This window comes from Myripristis murdjan, chromosome 18 (assembly GCF_902150065.1).
Source record: "Myripristis murdjan chromosome 18, fMyrMur1.1, whole genome shotgun sequence".
Lineage (NCBI taxonomy): Eukaryota > Metazoa > Chordata > Actinopteri > Holocentriformes > Holocentridae > Myripristis > Myripristis murdjan.
This window is the reverse complement of record NC_043997.1, coordinates 2163981-2182934: the sequence shown is the minus strand read 5'-3', so window position 1 is coordinate 2182934 and position 18954 is coordinate 2163981. Positions and strand designations below refer to the sequence as shown.

Here is an 18954-nt window from a genome sequence, read left to right as displayed (position 1 = left end):
TGTGATTGGCTGAGCCGCGTTCCATGCCGTTGTAAAATCAGTCCCTGCGTTCCAAATCGCATACTTACACTTTTTACTTTTAGTATGTACTGCAGCTGCCCTTACAAAGTATGTAGTTTAGTATGTATTGGGACATACTAATTCTTTTTTTCCCTACTAAATAGTATGGTAGTATGGGTATTGGAACGCAGGGTGTGTAACCCACTGGCAGACCGCAGCACAAAATATCCCTGCGCCAGTGTAAACGGACATAGCGTTGCCTAGCAACCAACTACTCTGCGCTCCACTTCCTCGTTTGGTTGCGTTTGTTTCAAGACTTTCAACAACTTTCAACAAAATGTCAGACTTTGTGGTGAATTTTGATTTGCTGGGTGGCCTGAGCCTGGATGAGTGGTTGGAGGAGCTGCTTGGTGTCTGTTAAAAGACGCTGAATTCACCACCAGCAACGATGTTTTCGCCGGTGTGGTAAAGAAACTCCGCCGAGAAGGACGTGACAAATCTTCCCACCACCAAGCCATAACCGAGGCAGACTGCCAGAAGATGAAGCACTTTCAGGCACCAAGTTCAGACACACCTTGGGGGCTTGACTGTAAAGTCTGGTTTGACGTGCAGCTTCATATGGGACGCAGGGCGAACGAGGGCAACCGCAAATTAAAGACCGACTCCTTCAGCATTCTCCACGACGAAATTACCTAAAATATGTCCCCCTGAAAGCACAAAAAATCACAGAGATGATGCCGAAAAAAACATAGAAAGCCTGAGGGGATTCATATATGAGCAGCCGGGTAACCCACTGTGTCCGGTGGCCTCCCTGGAGAAATAGCCTACCTCTCCCTGCTGCCTCCTGATCCACCTGCCTTTTACCTCCACCCAAAGCGGACACTGGTGGTATGGTAAATTAACAGTATACTTTTATTATTATTGTTAGATCCGACGTTAGGCATATGTCTGCGCAAAAACGCACCTGGCTCGAAACGCACGCCACCGTCCCTGCAAAGAGGAGTCCAAACACAACTGAACACTATTTAAACAATTGCACCATTAATGGAAATAGGGGGGTGGGGGTGGGGGGACGGGGGGGGTATATTAGGCATGGAGGGTCATAAGGGAGCATGGGAGTAATTTCGCGTAGGGCGCCAACATAGGCAGGGTCGGCACTGATACATATTCAGATTCATATTAAAAATGTTTGTGATACAAATCACTGAAAATTAAAAGGTTTAAGATCAAACCTGTGGGCGGGAAACGGGACACACAAGATGAACGTCTTGCTCAAGATAACGGATTTTTTTTCTGTGGGTCTCGAGCTTGGTCTCCATGGTAACTGTCCACTGGAGGGAAGACTGTAGGCGCCATCTAGTGGTGTGAAAGTGTAATAAATGTAAACAGAGTTTGTAACACCAGTTAAAAAGAAAACCAGTTAACAACAGAACCAGTTGACGTGTGAAACCAGTTGACCTGTAACACCGGACCGCGGGCTTTTAACGGCGGCGACGTGCCTGAGCCGTGCCCCGTAATGGCGGCGACACGTACGCTAGCTGCACTCTACTGACGACGCTAGCTTGAAATCCACAGAGAAAGCGACAGAACACACGACATTAAACTCTCTCGAACTGGTGCAGCTGAGCTTCTGGAAAGTTCGCTTGTACATGTCGTCTTGAAAAACAAGGAATTCCCCCGCAAACCGACACGCAGAGAAGTAAAGTCTCAACTCACCAAATCCCCGTTCACTTCCAGAGCACAAGAACCAGGATGCAGCCACACAAAAACAGCATGAACACTTCAAAATCCTAAAAAAGGGAAAAATAAAGAGGTAGATTTCCCAGAAGTTGCCTCTTTACTCCTGTTTTCCGGCTCTCCTCACTGGTTTGCGCCTCCTCTCTCGTCTCCTCAGTCTGGCGTCGCTCCTCTCTCTCTCCGGCAGAGGGCGCTGCAGCCTCCTGATTGGCTGCTGCTGCTGCACGTGTTAAAGGAGCAGCGCGCACAACAAAATACCCAATTAGTGAAATACCAAAATAAACAACACAACAAAAGCATTTTAGATCAATGCACTCACCACAGTCATTCAGTTATCCTACATTGCTCAAGATATTTATGTTAGACTGTTTATTTTACTCAGGGTTATTGATTGATTGATTGATTGATTGATTGATTGATTGATTGATTGATTGATTGATTGATTGATTGATTAACCTAGGTTACACGGTTGTCTCATGCAGGAGACCGGGGGTTTGAATCCCGACCCAGACAAGAGGACATTTATACATTAATACCTAATTTTGTTGTTGACAATGACAATAAAGTGATTCTTATTATTCTGCACGTCTCTGGCTAGATTAACCACACAGTGACATTTAGGGTTTCTGTAATTTTGATTTCTGGCCTCTTTTTGTGAATTTTTTTTTTTTTTTTTTTGTAAATCTTTTTGACATCAAGAGAAGTACAGGCAATCAGAATACAAGAGTTTCTCAAATGTCCAAAGAAAATAACAGTTACAATAGGTGTAAATAAAATAAAATAAGGCACATAGGATTTTAAGGTGCTTTGTCTTCATATTATTTTGGGGTTACAGAAAATAACTCCTTAAAATGCAGAGGCGTGCGTTCACATTTCTTATTTGTCTTTTGTGAATTTGTATTGTAACTGTTGCTTCTCAGTAATTACGTCATGCTGACATGCGTGCTACCAATCAGTGCCGCGTACAGGGGTTTCAGGAAGTAGCTTGGTGGCTGCCAGTGGGTTTGGAGTTATTAACAGTTTCTTTGTTGATTTATCGCTTTATACTCACCGTGACGAGCCCTAACTTTAAGGAGCCGCTTACCGCTGTGCTCCGTCATGAGTGTGCCTGATGTCGTCATGTAAAACTGACCTGAAACGCGAACTGGTGAGTGTTTGTTATGTTTGTAGCCGTCTCCATATATTTCAAAGGGACCGTTATCTTAGCGGCTAGTGCTACTTATTGAGTGTGTATTTTGACTTAAAAGTCTGGTGTTGGGTGCTTATATTGATTTGAAATGAACCGGAATGAATGTCAAATCAGAGATTATTGTATTGCATTGTATTATATTGACAAATGAAATGATATATTGATGCATGTTGCGTTTGACGACAGATCTCTTGTAATGCACTTTGTAACTGCGCTAGTTGAGAGTTTTCCTTCTTGATATTTCTTCACACTGGATTCCAGTTAGAAATCCAGTGTGTCACATATCACCCATCTCTCTCATTCTTCCCAAAATGAAATGATAAGTCGTGTCCTAACAGAAATCATAGGGCACATTGTGAAGGAATTGAAACAGGCCAGGATGTACTCTGTCAGTGAGTAGGTTAATGTGGAAAAATAAGACATGTTTAAGCCTTGTTCTGACTTTATGGGGAGATAAATATATCAATTGATTCAGATTCAGATTTAAATTCCAGTGAGCCGCCTACTAGGCCTGCTGACCCTCAGGAAACCACCTACAGAGATAAAGCTTATCATTATCACTGACACAGCATTCCCCCTCAGCGTCTGTAGCTTTGCTTTGTGCTCATCTGATCGTTTTCAGATCTCATTGGAGCTTGTGTCACTCTTCCTGAAGCGGAGTGTTTCGATCAGCTGTGTCGGAGCTCGTATCAAAACACCAGCGGCACGTGACCGATGACGTTTGAAGCTTTGAACGTCATCGCTGCATCACTTCGCGCTTCGTTGTTTTAAAATGTTTTGAAGCTTTTCATTGGCTCATAGTGTTTCAGTGCATTCTGAGCCAATGACGGCTTGACAGGTTTGACAGATTTGAGTTTTTTGCCGCTATACCAGCTATATAAGATGCATCATTAAGCGACGTTCAAAAGTTTGGGATCATTTTGATCTCATACCACCGAATAAGGTATAATGCAGTTTATGGCCTACATTTTATGTTTCCATTATTGAATTGTATTTTTCATTTTTAAATGGGTCTCAAAATTACAATTACTTGTAGGTGCACAAGAGTTGTCTTACTGAGACACTTGACAATCATGTCCAGCAAACCAGTGACCCTGTCAGCACTAAAAATCCTGACAGTAAGCTAAAAATATACGTATATATACTGTATATATGTATGAATGAACAAAACACTTGAATGACCACGCAGTTTTTTCTGAGCTGTTATTGCTGACATGGGATTGAAACAGTGTCAGTGCTTCACTCGTGCTCTTGAGAGGTTGCTATGGCTTCAGTTGTCCACCAGATGTCACCGTCGCTGAAGCCTTGAAGCTTTGAGTCTTTTTTCGGCACAGTTGTTAGGAAAGCCTCAGCGCTTCATGAGGCTTCACCTGCCCACCACTAAAGATGAATCTCCTGGCTCCCTCCCTCCTGGATGGCTTCACACGGTGCAGGGGAAGGGACAAAATTAAGAGTGCTGAGGAGTCGGAGGAGCCCGTCCCTGCCAACGCCTGATCCAGGTGATGAGGAGCTGATTGGCTGCTGGCTTGGCTCCAGGTATGTGTCTCTTTTACTGTGATTTCAGATTTCACTTATTACTTTCCTCACCATATTAAAAATCCTAGGTGCATTGCTCCTGTAGCTTAGTCATAATGAGGATTTGAAGCTAACTCTTTCATAATCTTCACATTGCACCAATTTGGTCATAATTTCAGAAGCCAGTATTTTTTATTTCCGCCTAAAACCTGATTGCGCTTAGGTTTGATACAGGCTAAAATGTTTATTCATTTAGAGGTCATAAACTTGTTAGTCATTTACAAAATTTGGCTGAGAGCAAGTGTTAATTGCGAGCCCGGTCATAACATTAAAAGATACTTATTGGTGTTTATGCAAACCAGGCTTTCTAGTGAAATCACAGAGTAGATGCATAACCTTACCTGGTAGAAAATGGGCACTGAAGACACGAGCAGTTTGGATCGTGTCCTCAGTCCAGTCTGCACGAAGCTACATGACAGCTTGAAGCCACAGCCGCCTTCGGGTTTGATTGTAATATTTCATTTGGTTTATGTATATTTTATTAAGAGTTAGATGTTTTGGTTTCATGATTTGTTTTGCGTTCTGTAGCTAGGTAGATTGGGAGCAAACTGTTAGGTGTTTTCACACATATTTGGGTCGACACAATATAAAATGTATCAATTTTCAACAGGAGCGGATCGGTTTCACATATGCTTTTTATCGCCGCAACAAGTCCACCGCCCTACAGAATGGAGCGTCATGTATCCATGGTAACCAGACGAAAATGACATGTGTAGCACCATCCCACCCGGAAAAGAAGGTTGAAATGAAGCCTCAAGATGTAAACAGAGCACACGTGAACGATGGAGACTCAACAACAACGCCGTCTGATATGCCTAACGTCAGGGACGTTTTTTGCTATGGGCAGTGTGGGCAACCGCTCATGGCGCAATCTACTTGGAGACGCACGAGAAAAAAAAATCGGCAGTTTTCTAGACTACCGTATTGACCCGCACATGCCAACTGATGGTGCCCCGGTGCTGCGGCCAACTGGTGCCGCGGGGGCGGGGGGGTTGTAGCAGTAACATGAAAGGGCGCAAGCCAGTAATTTCTCCCTGGGCGGCAACATAGGCAGAAAGTACTGTAAGGCATGAGGTAAACATATCTGCACATACAAACAGTGCAAGCCGCTAGCGCTGCGAGTCGTTCCCTCCGACACTTCCGTTTTCTGTCAAAATAAGAGTTGATTGGTCATTTAAGATTACAGTACACCCTTTTTTCTAACGTTAGCTAGCTCTTATTTTGACAGAAAACAGACGTGCCGCACAGTTATTGTGCAGCTAACTGTTTACCTCTGAAAAAATAAGGTGAATAGCCTTATTTTGGGTTTACCTCAATATAATGCAAATAATCGCCCCGGTGGTTATTCGGGTGGGTGTTTAATACGCAAACTGGGTGCAGACTCCAGGCGTTTAAAAGAACCAGGCGGCTATTTGCGGCCAGGTGATTAATTGGTGAAATACGGTAACAGTGTTGTCCTCTACCCCAGCCCAGCCTACAGCCCAAACTTGTGGAGTACACCAGGCTTGGGCCGACCCGGGTTCGCTGCTCGTTCACACCACTAGTTTGGTGCGCCGCACCGCACTAAAGGGCTTGGTGCGCCGCTCCGAGACCACCCCTTCAGCCGCTCTCGGTAAGGCTGTTTAGGTCGACCTCGGGTGCGGCTCATTGTGTTCACACTACTCGCACCGCACCAATTAGGTCGGCCTAGACAGTTAGGTCGACCTAAACACTGTATGTGTGAAAACACCCTTAGTTTTGTTTTGTAGCTATTTTGGTTTCGTTGTCTTGTGTGTACCCCCTTGAGTCTATTATGCCCCTTTTCCACCAGAAAAAACCTGGTGCTAGTTTGGAGCTGGTGCTAGAGCCGGTGCTTAACTGGTGCCAACGAAGAACCGGTTTGCTTTTCCACCAGCCAAGAGCCAAGTGGAGGCAATTCAGAGCCACGTCATGACGTCTTCGGAAAACGTGATGACGTGGGTGCGCGAGACGCTCGCTCAGAATCACAATAACCATCATGAATGAATGAATGAATGATACTTTATTAATCCTTTGCAGGAAATTACATTGTCACGGCAGCTTCATCACTTCAACACACATTAAACTGCATACTCATACTATACAGTGGCTGCAGCGTCTCTGTCCGCCCGTCCTGTCCTGAAGCCGGTGAAACTGATCAGTGAGTCGGGGATGATGTTCGTGAGCCGCGTCTCAGTCAAGCATATAATGCTGCTTTCCCGATACAGTTTCTGGCCCCGGGTGGAGCAGGATCTGGATTTATTAGCGATGCAAATACTGCTTGTGTCTTTACAAGCCAACATTTCAATACAGAGGCGAAAAACACAATTATTGCCGGCTGCCTGTCGGATTCGTGATCGGAACGAATGACAGCGATGTTTAGTTATAAAACGGGTGCTTCTCATCCTTAAATGTAATTTGCTGAGCCGCGTTCCATGCCGCTGTAAAATCAGTATAACCCACGGCTTCTCGGGGATTATTGTTTATGTTTATAGCGTTCGCAGTTCCTGTTTTGTTTTGTAACCCCGCCCACCAATGAGGCGGTGGGCCGCGTCATCGGTTCTTTCTCTGGCTCCTGTTTAGCCCCTGCTTGGAGTCGGTGCTTGCCTAGCACCAGTTTGGAACCAGTTTGGCCCCAGCTTGGGCCGTGGAAAACCAAAAAACTGGTGCTAAGTCAGGCACCGGCTCCGAACCAGCCCTGGTGGAAAAGGGGTATCTGTGGACTGATCACCCACTATAAAAGCCCCTCAGTGTGTCATTCAGTAGGTCAGTTTGTTCAGTTCAGTCTACCTTAAGTTACTGCTTATCTTGAGTTGCCTTTTCTTTTGTTGACCTCTTTTATGGCAGACATTTTTTTTAATTGTCTCCTTGTTTTTGACATTTTCCTGTTTTGGGTAAATAAAACCCCGTTTTTCATTAAAATGCCTGCGGCTCTCTTGCCTGACTGCTGGGTCCCTGACAATCCGGCTTCCCATCACAGATCAATAAACCGATCAGAGACAGCAGGGGGCAGCGTGTCTCCGCCTCTCGTCCAGATAACATGAGGAAGTTTATTAAAAAGGTTCATTTGGTCTACAGATGAATATTGGTAAATGAATGAATAGGTAAAATGTTTGTACCTGCAACATCAACATCACGTGACACCGCTGATGAAGGCTGCAGAGGCAAGGTAGCCGAAACTTGTCAGGTACAAATATTTTACCTTAGAGGCATTTTAAAAGGAAAAGCTGTGGTTAATGAACATGAGGAAGTTGTTGAACAGGAAGAAGGTCAGTAATATGAGCATTATATATACAATGACATCATTACAGTGGACCTCAATGTATTAGGGTTTTATTTGTCCAATTTCCTCTTCGTCTTCTTTTTGTTTCTTCCTCATTTTGAAGCCGTGAGTCAAAGGAAGCCATCACCCTCCCCTTCGCACTACCACCCAAAGTACATGAAACTTGACTTCTGCTTCTACATTATTTGGAATAATCTGCACGTAGAAGCATGCTGACCACTGCAGAAACACACACCAACACATCTACAGGGGGAGAATGTTTCTGAGGTCGTGGTTCTGTAGAAAGTTCATGTTCTCAGAGGAACAACCTCTGAAACAACACGAGGCAGACATAAAGACACAAGGACACACAGACGTTGTATTGCTGTGTGATATCAGGAAACAGCGTCTGGTGGACGAGAGTACACACGAGAAAAAAGGAATCATTTCACTTTCACTTTATTGTCAGACTAGTCTGAAACTTGTCTTGCACTTTGGTAGCTCCATTTACAAACATTTAACTTGACATTATACAATCAGAGCATCACGTAATTAGGGCCCTTGCCTCTCTGCCGGTCAGAAAGCTCTGAAGCTGAAGTTTAACCAGCAAAAAACAGCAAGTCACTAACTTGAACCACAGACTGGTACTGATGCTGTGAAGACACGATCATATCTGGGGGCGCACGTGCTCAGTGCGCATGAGGGGGCTTAATATTAGGACAATTAAATGAATAAATGATTTACTCACCAAGAAGCCACCCATCATGCTCAGTGCCAGTTTGTAGTCTGCTCCCTCAGAATGTATGAATGGAGTGTTGAACCAGGCCACCTCGCCACAGTGTTGGTTAACTGCATTTGCACATCACATATGATCTGAACATTAATCGAATGAAAATGCTTCCTGTTGACATAAACAATTTACCTGTCATGGCGCTTTTATAGCAGTGTGTGTGTGTGTGTGTGTGTGTGTGTGTGTGAGGTGTTTTAAACGTCTTTGTAAACTCGGACAGTGAAGGAACATTGTCTTTGGAGTGGCTTTGCTCTCCACTCGTTTGTGTCACAGCGTCTCTCTGCTCTCTGCCGTGTCACTTCCTGATGAAGATGAGGAAAGGTTTGTGGTGGGACAGTGAGCTCTGCTCAGCAGCTCCAACACACAATCCACACACACACACACACACACACACCTGGGAAAAATGCTGGTTTTAAATCACCAGCATCATTTCAGTCACTGTGGATTGTTTTCCTAGCGCTGCTCTTTGAATTAGCAAAACAGCATTTTAACAAGCACGTAATTCACGATAAACTGCGAGCAGCTTGTTGCTAAATTGCTGTATATTGTTTGGTATCTATTCAGTTTCAGGAAAACACGGTGTAACCACTGGCTTAGTCAAATTGTCAAGCTGCTGTTGAGCTGCTACTTGCCAATTAGCTCAGGGTGGTAAACGACTGTCTTGGGCTCCAGAGGTTGCAGGTTCAAACCTCGACTGGTGCAGAATCCACATTGTAATGTGAACATCTTAATCATGTGCTCCAAACTGCCTGAGTGTGACTGATCACTCCACCCATCGCTGCACAGCAGCTGTAATTTTACGTATATTTCCAATACATGTTCCCATACAATTGGAAAGTCATAGATCATGTATTTATAAATATATTAACCCAGTGTTCATCACATAAATGTAAATACATTATGGAGGACTTTTATACATATAAAAGTCAATATATGAACACATATATTATATATTAATATTGTATATATGGCAATATCTGAAATGCGCAATTGTTGCTTATTCCATATATTGACATATATTGCAATATATTGATGCAATATATAAATATATACCACATGATTCAACTATATATTATACCATTTATTTCTGAGACATTTTCAAATATATCAGAAGAACAAATGAATAATTGCAGATCATGTGTGTTCCATGTGCACGTCCACTCATTTGCATGTGGAAGCTGAAGCCAAGCTGCTGCTTGCTGTGGTCAGGATGAAGGTTTGTGTTTGTGGTTCTGTGTTCAGGAGCTGCCTCAACACTGCAGCTGCTCTCTCCCTCACCTCACACTCTTTCACGGGATCTCTGCTTCTGGTTTTGATCTCGTGCTGTTTATGTTCTCCCACACCTTCACTGCTGACTGGTCCACCACGCACACCTCCTCCACCCGACTCACACACAGCTACAGTTCAGCTGAGGCAGCATCTGGATCCAGAACCACAACACACTCCTGACACACTCCTAACACACTCCTGCTTTCAGCTGAGGAGTTCATGCATCCTCACTGTGCACTTCTCTGTGTTCCGCACTTGCTTTATGTTTTCTGTGCAACAGAACAGCCACAGCAGAAAGAACCACAATAAGCCCTGCCAGTACAGGAACTACAGCTGCTGCAGCATGATCACTCCCAACAGGTTCTTCAGGGTCATTCACAGAGTTTTGACTCATTTTGTCTCCATCTGAAGTGTCTGAAACAACAAAATCAAAGACAGAGACAAAGACAAAGTCAGGTTGATCAGTAAACAGATCACGGTCAGACAGGGGCACAGATAGGATTTATTTATCCATCTTCTTGAATCTGGAGGGGACACATCCCCCCCGTCCCCAGTGCCATCTACGCTCATGCGGTCAGAGGAAAAGGCTGCATGTCCTCCTCATCAGACTCATGTGGGAGTTTGTCTGGAAACATGTCAGTTTTCTCTCCTGACTCTCACTGACTGAACTGAGGGGAACATGTTTGTTAGTGGTATGAAATCATGATCAAAGTATAAAGTCAAGCTCTCATATTTCTGTCCTGTGTCTGTTCAGAATCCACCTCCAACATGAAATAAAACAGACCTCAGGTCAGATGTCATCCTGTCCCAGTTAAACTCACCTGGATCTACAACCTCCAGCCTGATGGTTCTGATGGGAGGAGCTTTAATGAAGGATCTCTTCCCACGTTTGGCACCAGCAGCTGCAAAGCGACACTCGTATGTTCCACTGTCCTCCTTCTTCACGTTCTTCAGAATCACAGACAGGTCGCCGTTCTTCATCTCTTTGTCTTTCAGCTCCACCCGGTTCTTAAAAGACGGATGCTGGTAGACTGAGTCAATGTGTCCGTCTCGATTAAAGAAGACATATTCTTGTTTCTTCAGCTCAGTTCTGCTCCACTCTGCTGCTGCGATGTCGACACCATCAGGAGCCTGACAGATCAGGGTGACATCGTCTCCAGGTCGAGCTTTCAGGTTCAGCTTCAGTACTAAAGGACAATGGAAAAACAAATCCAGAACAGAAAAGTTAACAACACAGATCTTCAAAAATATTCCAGTTTCTGTCATTTCAAACTTCAAATGGATCTCCAAACATTCAGAAGCCGTCGGCTCATCAGTTTAACATCAGCTCCATTCACAAATAAGCACAAATAAGCACAAGTCATTTGTAAGTGCAGAGAACATCCATCATATCTACAGTCTGTACAGTAAAACCTGCAGCTGAGCTCCCCTCTGTGCTGAGCTGTGAGCATAAACCCTCTGAGAATAATCATCCTGTCATCTCAACTTTATTGTCTTCTGCTTCTACATTTGTCATTTCTGTCTTCCTGATACAAAAGTGGAGTCTGGAGCAGAATCTGGGTTTCATTACATTTTCAGAAAAACAAACTGTATATGATTGTTTGATCATCAAACATGATGTGATTGTTCTCATCGGTTTCAGTGAAGGTGATGAGGTGCAGGTTTGGACCTGTGACAGCAGGCCCGTGCACACAGGACTGGACTGGAACCAGCAGGACGACTGGCTGATGATCCCTCATGAAACCAGACCAGACAGAGAAGACAGAGAGTTCCCCCTCAGCAAATCAAGGCACCAAAAACTCAACGGGGTACAAACTCTGTTCCATCCGACCGTCCCAGTGACTCATCTCACATATTCCAGCTGTTTCCACATTATAAATGTGCTGAATTCATAAACAGACAAGTTTTAATGACTTTAATTTTTTTAAATTACAAAAATCATTTGTTTAATTATTTTGTCAACTGTTACGGACAAATGTGTCATATGAACAAGAATGAGGTAAAACACATTTGTCTCTCTGTGGTGTCTCTCCGACATGTGATAAATATTAAACATGAAAATTGTATAAAAAATAATCTGAGGCCACTGTAATGTGCAGAATGCGTTTTGCTGCAGCCTTTAAAGACACGTTTCACAGCGTGTCACGGCCTGTTCAGGACGGCCTCACAGGAGGAGGAGGAGGAATGGAGCGGACACACTGCAGCTTGGATGCAACACCAGACTGTAACACCACCACACACACACACACACACACACACACACACACACACACACATGGCCGTAACCACCATTGAGGACACCGAGGTCACGTCCTCTGTATTTTGTCCAAGTGAAAAAAGAAGGTGATATAACTGACTGCAAATATACTTTGTGTGGGAAACCACTTGCGCCTCTACATCGCAGTGCGTTAGGAAGTAGATCATCTTCTCGTAATTATATAATCTTTGGTCATCGTAGTGGATTGTGGGTAGGCTGACTCAACAACAGCAAGAAGGAAATCCGCCATGTTTGAGGACAGACCGCATTTTAGGGTTAGGGTTGTTCGGCTTGTCAATGCCATTGGTTTCACGTGAATGAATTAACGTTAAGGTTGTCGGTATAATTACTGTTATATTTATAGTTCTATAGTCTCTGTGTGGACGGCGGCCATGTTACCCCACACTGACGGAGTCGCTGGGTGATGATTTTGTTGGTGGATGGTGACTGAATGGCCGCATGTCCTGCCTCTGCCGTCATCCCAACGCTGCCCCCAGACCACCAAATTTTGACATCGGCGTTTGTAAAATCCTGGTTACGGCCCTGCACACACACACCTGTCCACACACACTCACCTTCAGAGGAAGCAGCCAGGTGACAGGTCAGGGAGCTCAGAGCCAGGAGGGACGCAGCGCTGAGAGACGCCATGAGAGCGGAGATCTGCCTCTGACTGCCTTCTCTTAATACAGGCGCTCCTCTGGGTCACGTGATTTACAAGAAGCGGCTGTGGTGTTCTGGCTTTGGTAGTCTAAAGTTTGTCCACAGCTTCTCCTTCAGTGTTTTCTCTTTGTTTTGATTCTGTTCCACATTGAACTGCAGATTAACACTGAACACACCAAACTGAGAAAGAACACAACTAAACACAAGGTTTTCACAATAAAACTGAAGAGGTGGGTCCAAACCTGACTGGTAACATCAACAACACAGAGTGTGAGGCTGAATTATTATCTTTATTAACAGACTCAAGGTCCAGATATGAGACACACATAATATACAAACAAACATAAAAGATTACATATACTGAAGGCAGAGGAAGATCCACCACTAATTAACTTCTCCTCAAACCACTCAAGTTTGATTTTTTTTTTTTTAATTTCCAAGACGTGTGTTTCAAATCCATATGGAACATCCTGTCTCAGTCTGGGTAAAGTTGAGGAAAGGACATTTAGCCTCAAATGTTGGAATATTCCTTTAAAGAGACAGCCAGCTGATGAGGAGGCAAGAGCATGCAAACCCTGAACCCAGAGAGGACCTGGGCACAAACCCAGCATCTTCAGCTTCAGTTGTGAATTCAAACCACTAGATGTCAGTAAAGAGCCACCGAGCAGCAGCAGGATGACACAACGCTCCATCAGAGGATCTTCACGTACTGTATCTCTCATATCATGTCATATCATATTCAGTACATTGTAGAAGCATGTTCTGCTCTTTCTGTAGGCTATCCATCAAAAATAAACAAACATTAAATATCACTGGATCTTATCAAATACTGACTCAAGTATCTGGCAAATTTCAGCATATAACATATATACATTATTTGAAAATAACCCTGATAACCAGTGCTTTAAGTGGGCCGGTACGCACCAGTATGGAGTTCCGGGACTTCTCAGTTTTAGCCTGTAGCATCCCGGGACTTTTTACGGCGTACTGGGACTTCTCATGAGCTCATAGTACCCTGTCTTGTTCTATTTCTCTCCTCTCATCTCGTGGACGTTGAATGTAAACATCATTAGTCAACCTACCTACCGTTATTACAAATGTTGGCGTGGCTCCAAAAAGGCCAAAAGAGAACCCGGACCGATGACGGACCCGGTGAAGATGACACAGGACAGACAGATGTTAATTTTGAAAGTGGAGAGCAGCCAGGTAGCAGTAGCGGTGGCTCCTGATTCACCTGTTGCCTGTTGTCAACAATGCCTCAGTCTCCACAGGACGAGAATGGCCAGACCGCTGGTCAAACGACCAAATACAGTATTTTGCTCACAGAATGAGTGGCTTATAAGCAGGAACAAAAGGCTTGGGTGCAAGTATCAGTATCATGTCCTAGTGTTTAAATATATCACTTAATGATCTGCTGTTACCCACCGCCTAATTTAACTGGCATCAGTTGAATAAGGGGAGGACCGGCATTTTTTTTTTTTTCCACTTAAAGCACCGCTAATAACTATCTTGTACCTTTCTATTGCCATATCGCTCCCATTCTCCTCTATCCAAGCCCAGAACGCCATGTATGTAGTGTGTACCAATAGTTTGCATACACATGCATACTGCATACTACACTACATACTTTGCAAGGGCAGCAGCCGTACATACTAAAAGTAAAAATAGAAGTATGCGATTTGGAACACGGAGCTGGTCAGCTCACACCTGTCCAGGTAGACGGTGTCAATAAAGTCTGTTCAAACCAGACGAATGAAGCAGAGAAGCTGCATCTCTCCTGCTGCTGAAGGATGCCAAGTCATGGTCACCAAGTCATGACTCAGCGTGTCTCTTCACTCACACACAGCTACAGTTCAGCTGAGGCAGCATTTTGATCCAGAACCACAACACACTCCTGACACACTGCTGCTTTCAGCTGAGGAGCTCATACACACTCCCTGTGCACCGGCCTGTGTGCTCTACATGCTTTTTGTGTTCTGCGCATCACAACAGCCACAACAGGAAGAACCACTGCCAGTGCAGGAACTACAGCCGCTGCAGCTCGTCCACGCCCAGCAGGTTCACCAAGGACACGGTCATCCACAGGGACTTGAATCATTCTGTCTCCATCTGAAGCGTCTGAAACTAAAAAATCAAAGACAGAGACAGAGACAAAGACAGAGACAAAGTCAGGTTAGTGAGTAAACAGATGAGGGTCAGAGGAAAAGGCTGCATGTCCTCCTCATCAGACTCATGTGGGAGTTTGTCTGGAAACATGTCAGTTTTCTCTCCTGACTCTCACTGACTGAACTGAGGGGAACATGTTTGGTACCAACAAGGGTTAGGACACATGTTCAAGACAACATGTCCATCTGTGAAGGGCTTCACTTGTGTGACAGCTGGGACAAGGCCTTTTGAAAAATGTACTTCACTTTATACATTTAAAAATATAGATTTAACGGTAACACTTTACAATAACAGTACAACAATTAACGTTACTTAACGTTAGTTAATGTTAGTTAATGCTGTAATGGTTATTTAACTGTTAGTTAATGATTATTATGACATTTACTAATGTTAATAATATGTACAATAACCCTTAAATAACATATAAAATAAATTAGCATGAGCAGCATTAGTAAACGGTTAGTTAACTGTTACTTAATGTTCATTACTTGTTATTTAATGTTTATTACGGCATTAACGAATGTTAATTGTTGTACTCTTATTGTAAAGTGTTACCGATTTAAAAATAAGGAAGGAAACAGAATAAATGATTGTGGAACAGCTGGGACAAGGCCTTTTGGAAAATGGACCTCACTTTATACATTTAAAAATATAGATTTAACAATAAGGAAGGAAACAGAATAAATGATTCCTGCTGCTCACATCAGTCATTATCTACTGTAGTGCTATGAAATCATGATCAAAGTATAAAGTCAAGCTCTCATATTTCTGTCCTGTGTCTGTTCAGAATCCACCTCCAACATGAAATAAAACAGACCTCAGGTCAGATGTCATCCTGTCCCAGTTAAACTCACCTGGATCTACAACCTCCAGCTGGATGGTGCTGATGGGAGGAGCTTTAATAATGGCTCTCTTCCTGCGTTTGGCATCATCAGCCTGAAAGTGACACTCGTATGTTCCACTGTCCTCCTCCTTCACGTTCTTCAGAATCACAGACAGGTCGCCATTCTTCATCTCTTTGTCTTTCAGCTCCACCCGGTTCTTAAAAGACGGATACTGGTAGTCTGGGTCAATGTGTCCGTCTCGGTAAAAGAAGACTGGTTCTAGTTCCTCCAGGTCAGTTCTGCTCCACTCTGCTGCTGTGATGTCGACACCATCAGGAGCCTGACAGCTCAGGGTGACATCGTCTCCAGGTCGAGCTTTCAACTTCAGGACTAAAGGACGATGCAAAAACAAACCCAGAACAGAAAAGTTAACAACACAGATCTTCACAAAGATTGCAGTTTAATGACTAATAACATCACTTCATGTGTGGAGAAGGCCCTGTCTCTACAGATTAGTAAAAAGTGCATTACTGTTTTGTTACAGAGCCCTAAAGTCTTATTCTCCTCTTACCTCACAAACCACTAAGCAAGCTTGGGAGGAAGATCTAGATGCTATAGATGACGCAGACTGGCAGGAAGTCTGGTCCCAGGCCATGAACATTTCTGTATGTAAACGCACCAAATCCATACAGTTCAGAATTGTTCATCGCACGCATATAACACCTGCTGTCAAGAACAAAATGGATGCTAATATTCCCCCGCTTTGCTGGAAATGCAATTCTGAGACTGGGAATTATGTCCACTGCCTCTGGTCATGTGTGAAGTTACTAAGGTTTTGGTCTGGTATTCTGAATGAACTGACTGCTATCTTTATGTCTCCATACGGATGGACCCTCTGTGCCTGATACTTGGTCTCCCCGATGGTCGGATCACTGACAGTAAACACAGGAGGCTTTTCAATATACTGACTTTTGCTGTTAGAAAGAACATTCTACCCTTCTGGATCAAGAATGTCGCTCCAACAAAAAAAATCATGGCACAACATTGTTATGGACTGCATTCCTAGTGAATACATCACATGCATGCTTCACTCCAAAATAGATACTTTCTACAGTGGTGGAAAAAAGTTTTGGGACCCTCCATGCATTTGTGAAATATTGCATTAACAAATCACTCTTACACTCTAAAAACACTTGGGTTATTTCTTTAACCCAGTTCCTGTGTTCCTTGTGTTGGGTTACATTTCTGGGTTATTTTTCCAGAGCCATAACCATTTCTTGGGTTATAAGGATTTTATTTTGTCCCAATTTGTGGGTTTTTCAAGTTGGGTAATATTTCTGGGTTATTTTTTTCTGAGAGTAACCCATTGTTGGGTCAGAGACTTGGGTTTGATTGATTGATTGCTTATTGATTGATTGATTGAATACTTTACGAACAGTTTGTGTAACGAAGAGCACTTCATTACTAGTGACTGATAGCTTTGCTTGTAAATATTGCACAACATGGTTGGTAGAAAATGCACTTTAAACAGAAAACTTAACTATGCACTTTAATAATGGCACTTGGCACTTTAGTCACAATAAATGTACTTTATTATTGGTTTGCACAGAATATTTGCACATTATAATAATAATAATAATACATTTTATTTATAAGCGCCTTTCCTGACACTCAAGGACACTTTACAATAATAAAAACAAGTACAATAAAACAACAGATAAAAGGCATACACGGTAAAAAGAAATGGAGAAATGGAACAAAGTAGTTATAGTTACAGAGAATAGGCTATCTTAAACAGGTGTGTTTTGAGTCTGGATTTGAACACTGGAAGAGAGTCAGTGTTTCGGATTTCTGGCGGAAGTGAGTTCCAGAGTTGGGGAGCAGAGCGGCTGAAAGCTCTGCTCCCCATAGTGCTGAGACGGGAGGTGGGTACAAAGAGGTGGAGGGATGAGGAAGATCTGAGGCAGCGAGAGGGGGTGTTAATATGGAGGAGATCAGACAGATAGGGGGGGGCGAGGTTGTGGATGGCCTTGAAAGTATACAGAAGGATTTTAAAGTTGATTCTGAATTTGACGGGGAGCCAGTGAAGCTGCTGGAGGACGGGAGTGATGTGGTGAAAGGAGGGGGTTCTGGAAATGATACGGGCTGCAGAGTTCTGGACCAGTTGAAGCTTATGGAGGGATTTGTGAGGGGCACCAAAAAGGAGTGAGTTACAATAGTCAATACGGGAGGTGACGAGGCTGTGGACCAGGATGGCAGTGGAGTGGGGGGTGAGAGATGGGCGGAGACGATTAATGTTACGTAAGTGAAAAAAGGCAGAGCGGGTTATGGTCTTGGTGTGAGAGTGGAAAGACAGTGAGCTGTCGAGGATGACACCCAGACTCTTAACCTGAGGGGAGGGGGACACTGTGGAGCTGTCAATGGTGAGGGAAAAACTGTTAACTTTGGATAAGGTGGATTTGGTACCGACTAAGAGAAGTTCTGTTTTATCACTGTTGAGTTTGAGGAAGTTAGAGGAGAACCAAGATTTAATTTCTGAGAGGCAGCAGGTATTTGCACATTTTATACAGACTATTTATTGTCTATTTATTGAATAATTTACACCTTGATAATTTAACAGTGTAAAAACCGTGAGTGATGTGTGTCTTCGGGCTTGGGTTGTAGTCAGGGCTTGGCTCCACCTCTGAGGGTACAATTGAATTAGTCACTGATACTGCACTTGTGTGTGAGATTGCCTGTTCAAAATTGAGTAGTGTTATGTGTGTCAGCGTCTGTAACACTGTGTGTGCAGTAAGATCATATAAATGTGGAAGTGCTTAATTAGTAAGAATACTGTGAAAGTTTTAGCCCACTCATCTTTTGGGTTGAGTGGGTTAAATGAGTAAGACCTGTAAGTTGGGTTATATTGACTACAATCCTGGGTCATGTTAAAAGAAAAATTGGGTTATTTCTTTAACCCAGATTGTGGGTCAAAATGCATAACCGAGTTTCTTGAGTCAAAATAACACAGCAAGTAGTTGGACCCTTTTTGATCCCTTCTGGATCAAGAATGTCGCTCCAACAAAAAAATCATGGCACAACATTGTTATGGACTGCATTCCTAGTGAATACATCACGTGCATGCTTCAGATACTTTCTACAGTGGTGGAAAAAGGTTTTGGGACACCCCATGCATTTGTGAAATATTGCAGTATTGGGTACAGAGTATTGGGTCATTTTGGTAGCAGT

General features: G+C 43.5%; 1 protein-coding gene across 3 annotated transcripts in view; it reads right to left on the bottom strand.

Annotated features, from left to right (window-relative positions):
• LOC115376661 (programmed cell death 1 ligand 1-like) overlaps nt 1-18954 on the bottom strand; it is a 104095-nt gene that overhangs the window by 49542 nt on the left and 35599 nt on the right. The window contains exons 2-4 of one of the 3 annotated variants that reach the window (XM_030076398.1): nt 12652-12755; nt 10641-11006; nt 9930-10233 (exon numbers count right to left, since the gene is read on the bottom strand). In XM_030076398.1, the coding sequence (XP_029932258.1) occupies nt 10037-10233; nt 10641-11006; nt 12652-12724 (636 nt within the window). In that variant the 5' untranslated portion in view covers nt 12725-12755 and the 3' untranslated portion in view covers nt 9930-10036. Of the gene's footprint in view, nt 1-9929; nt 10234-10640; nt 11007-12651; nt 12756-18954 lie in introns of those variants that run through there. The other 2 variants (XM_030076396.1, XM_030076397.1) reach the window with 2 other exon arrangements.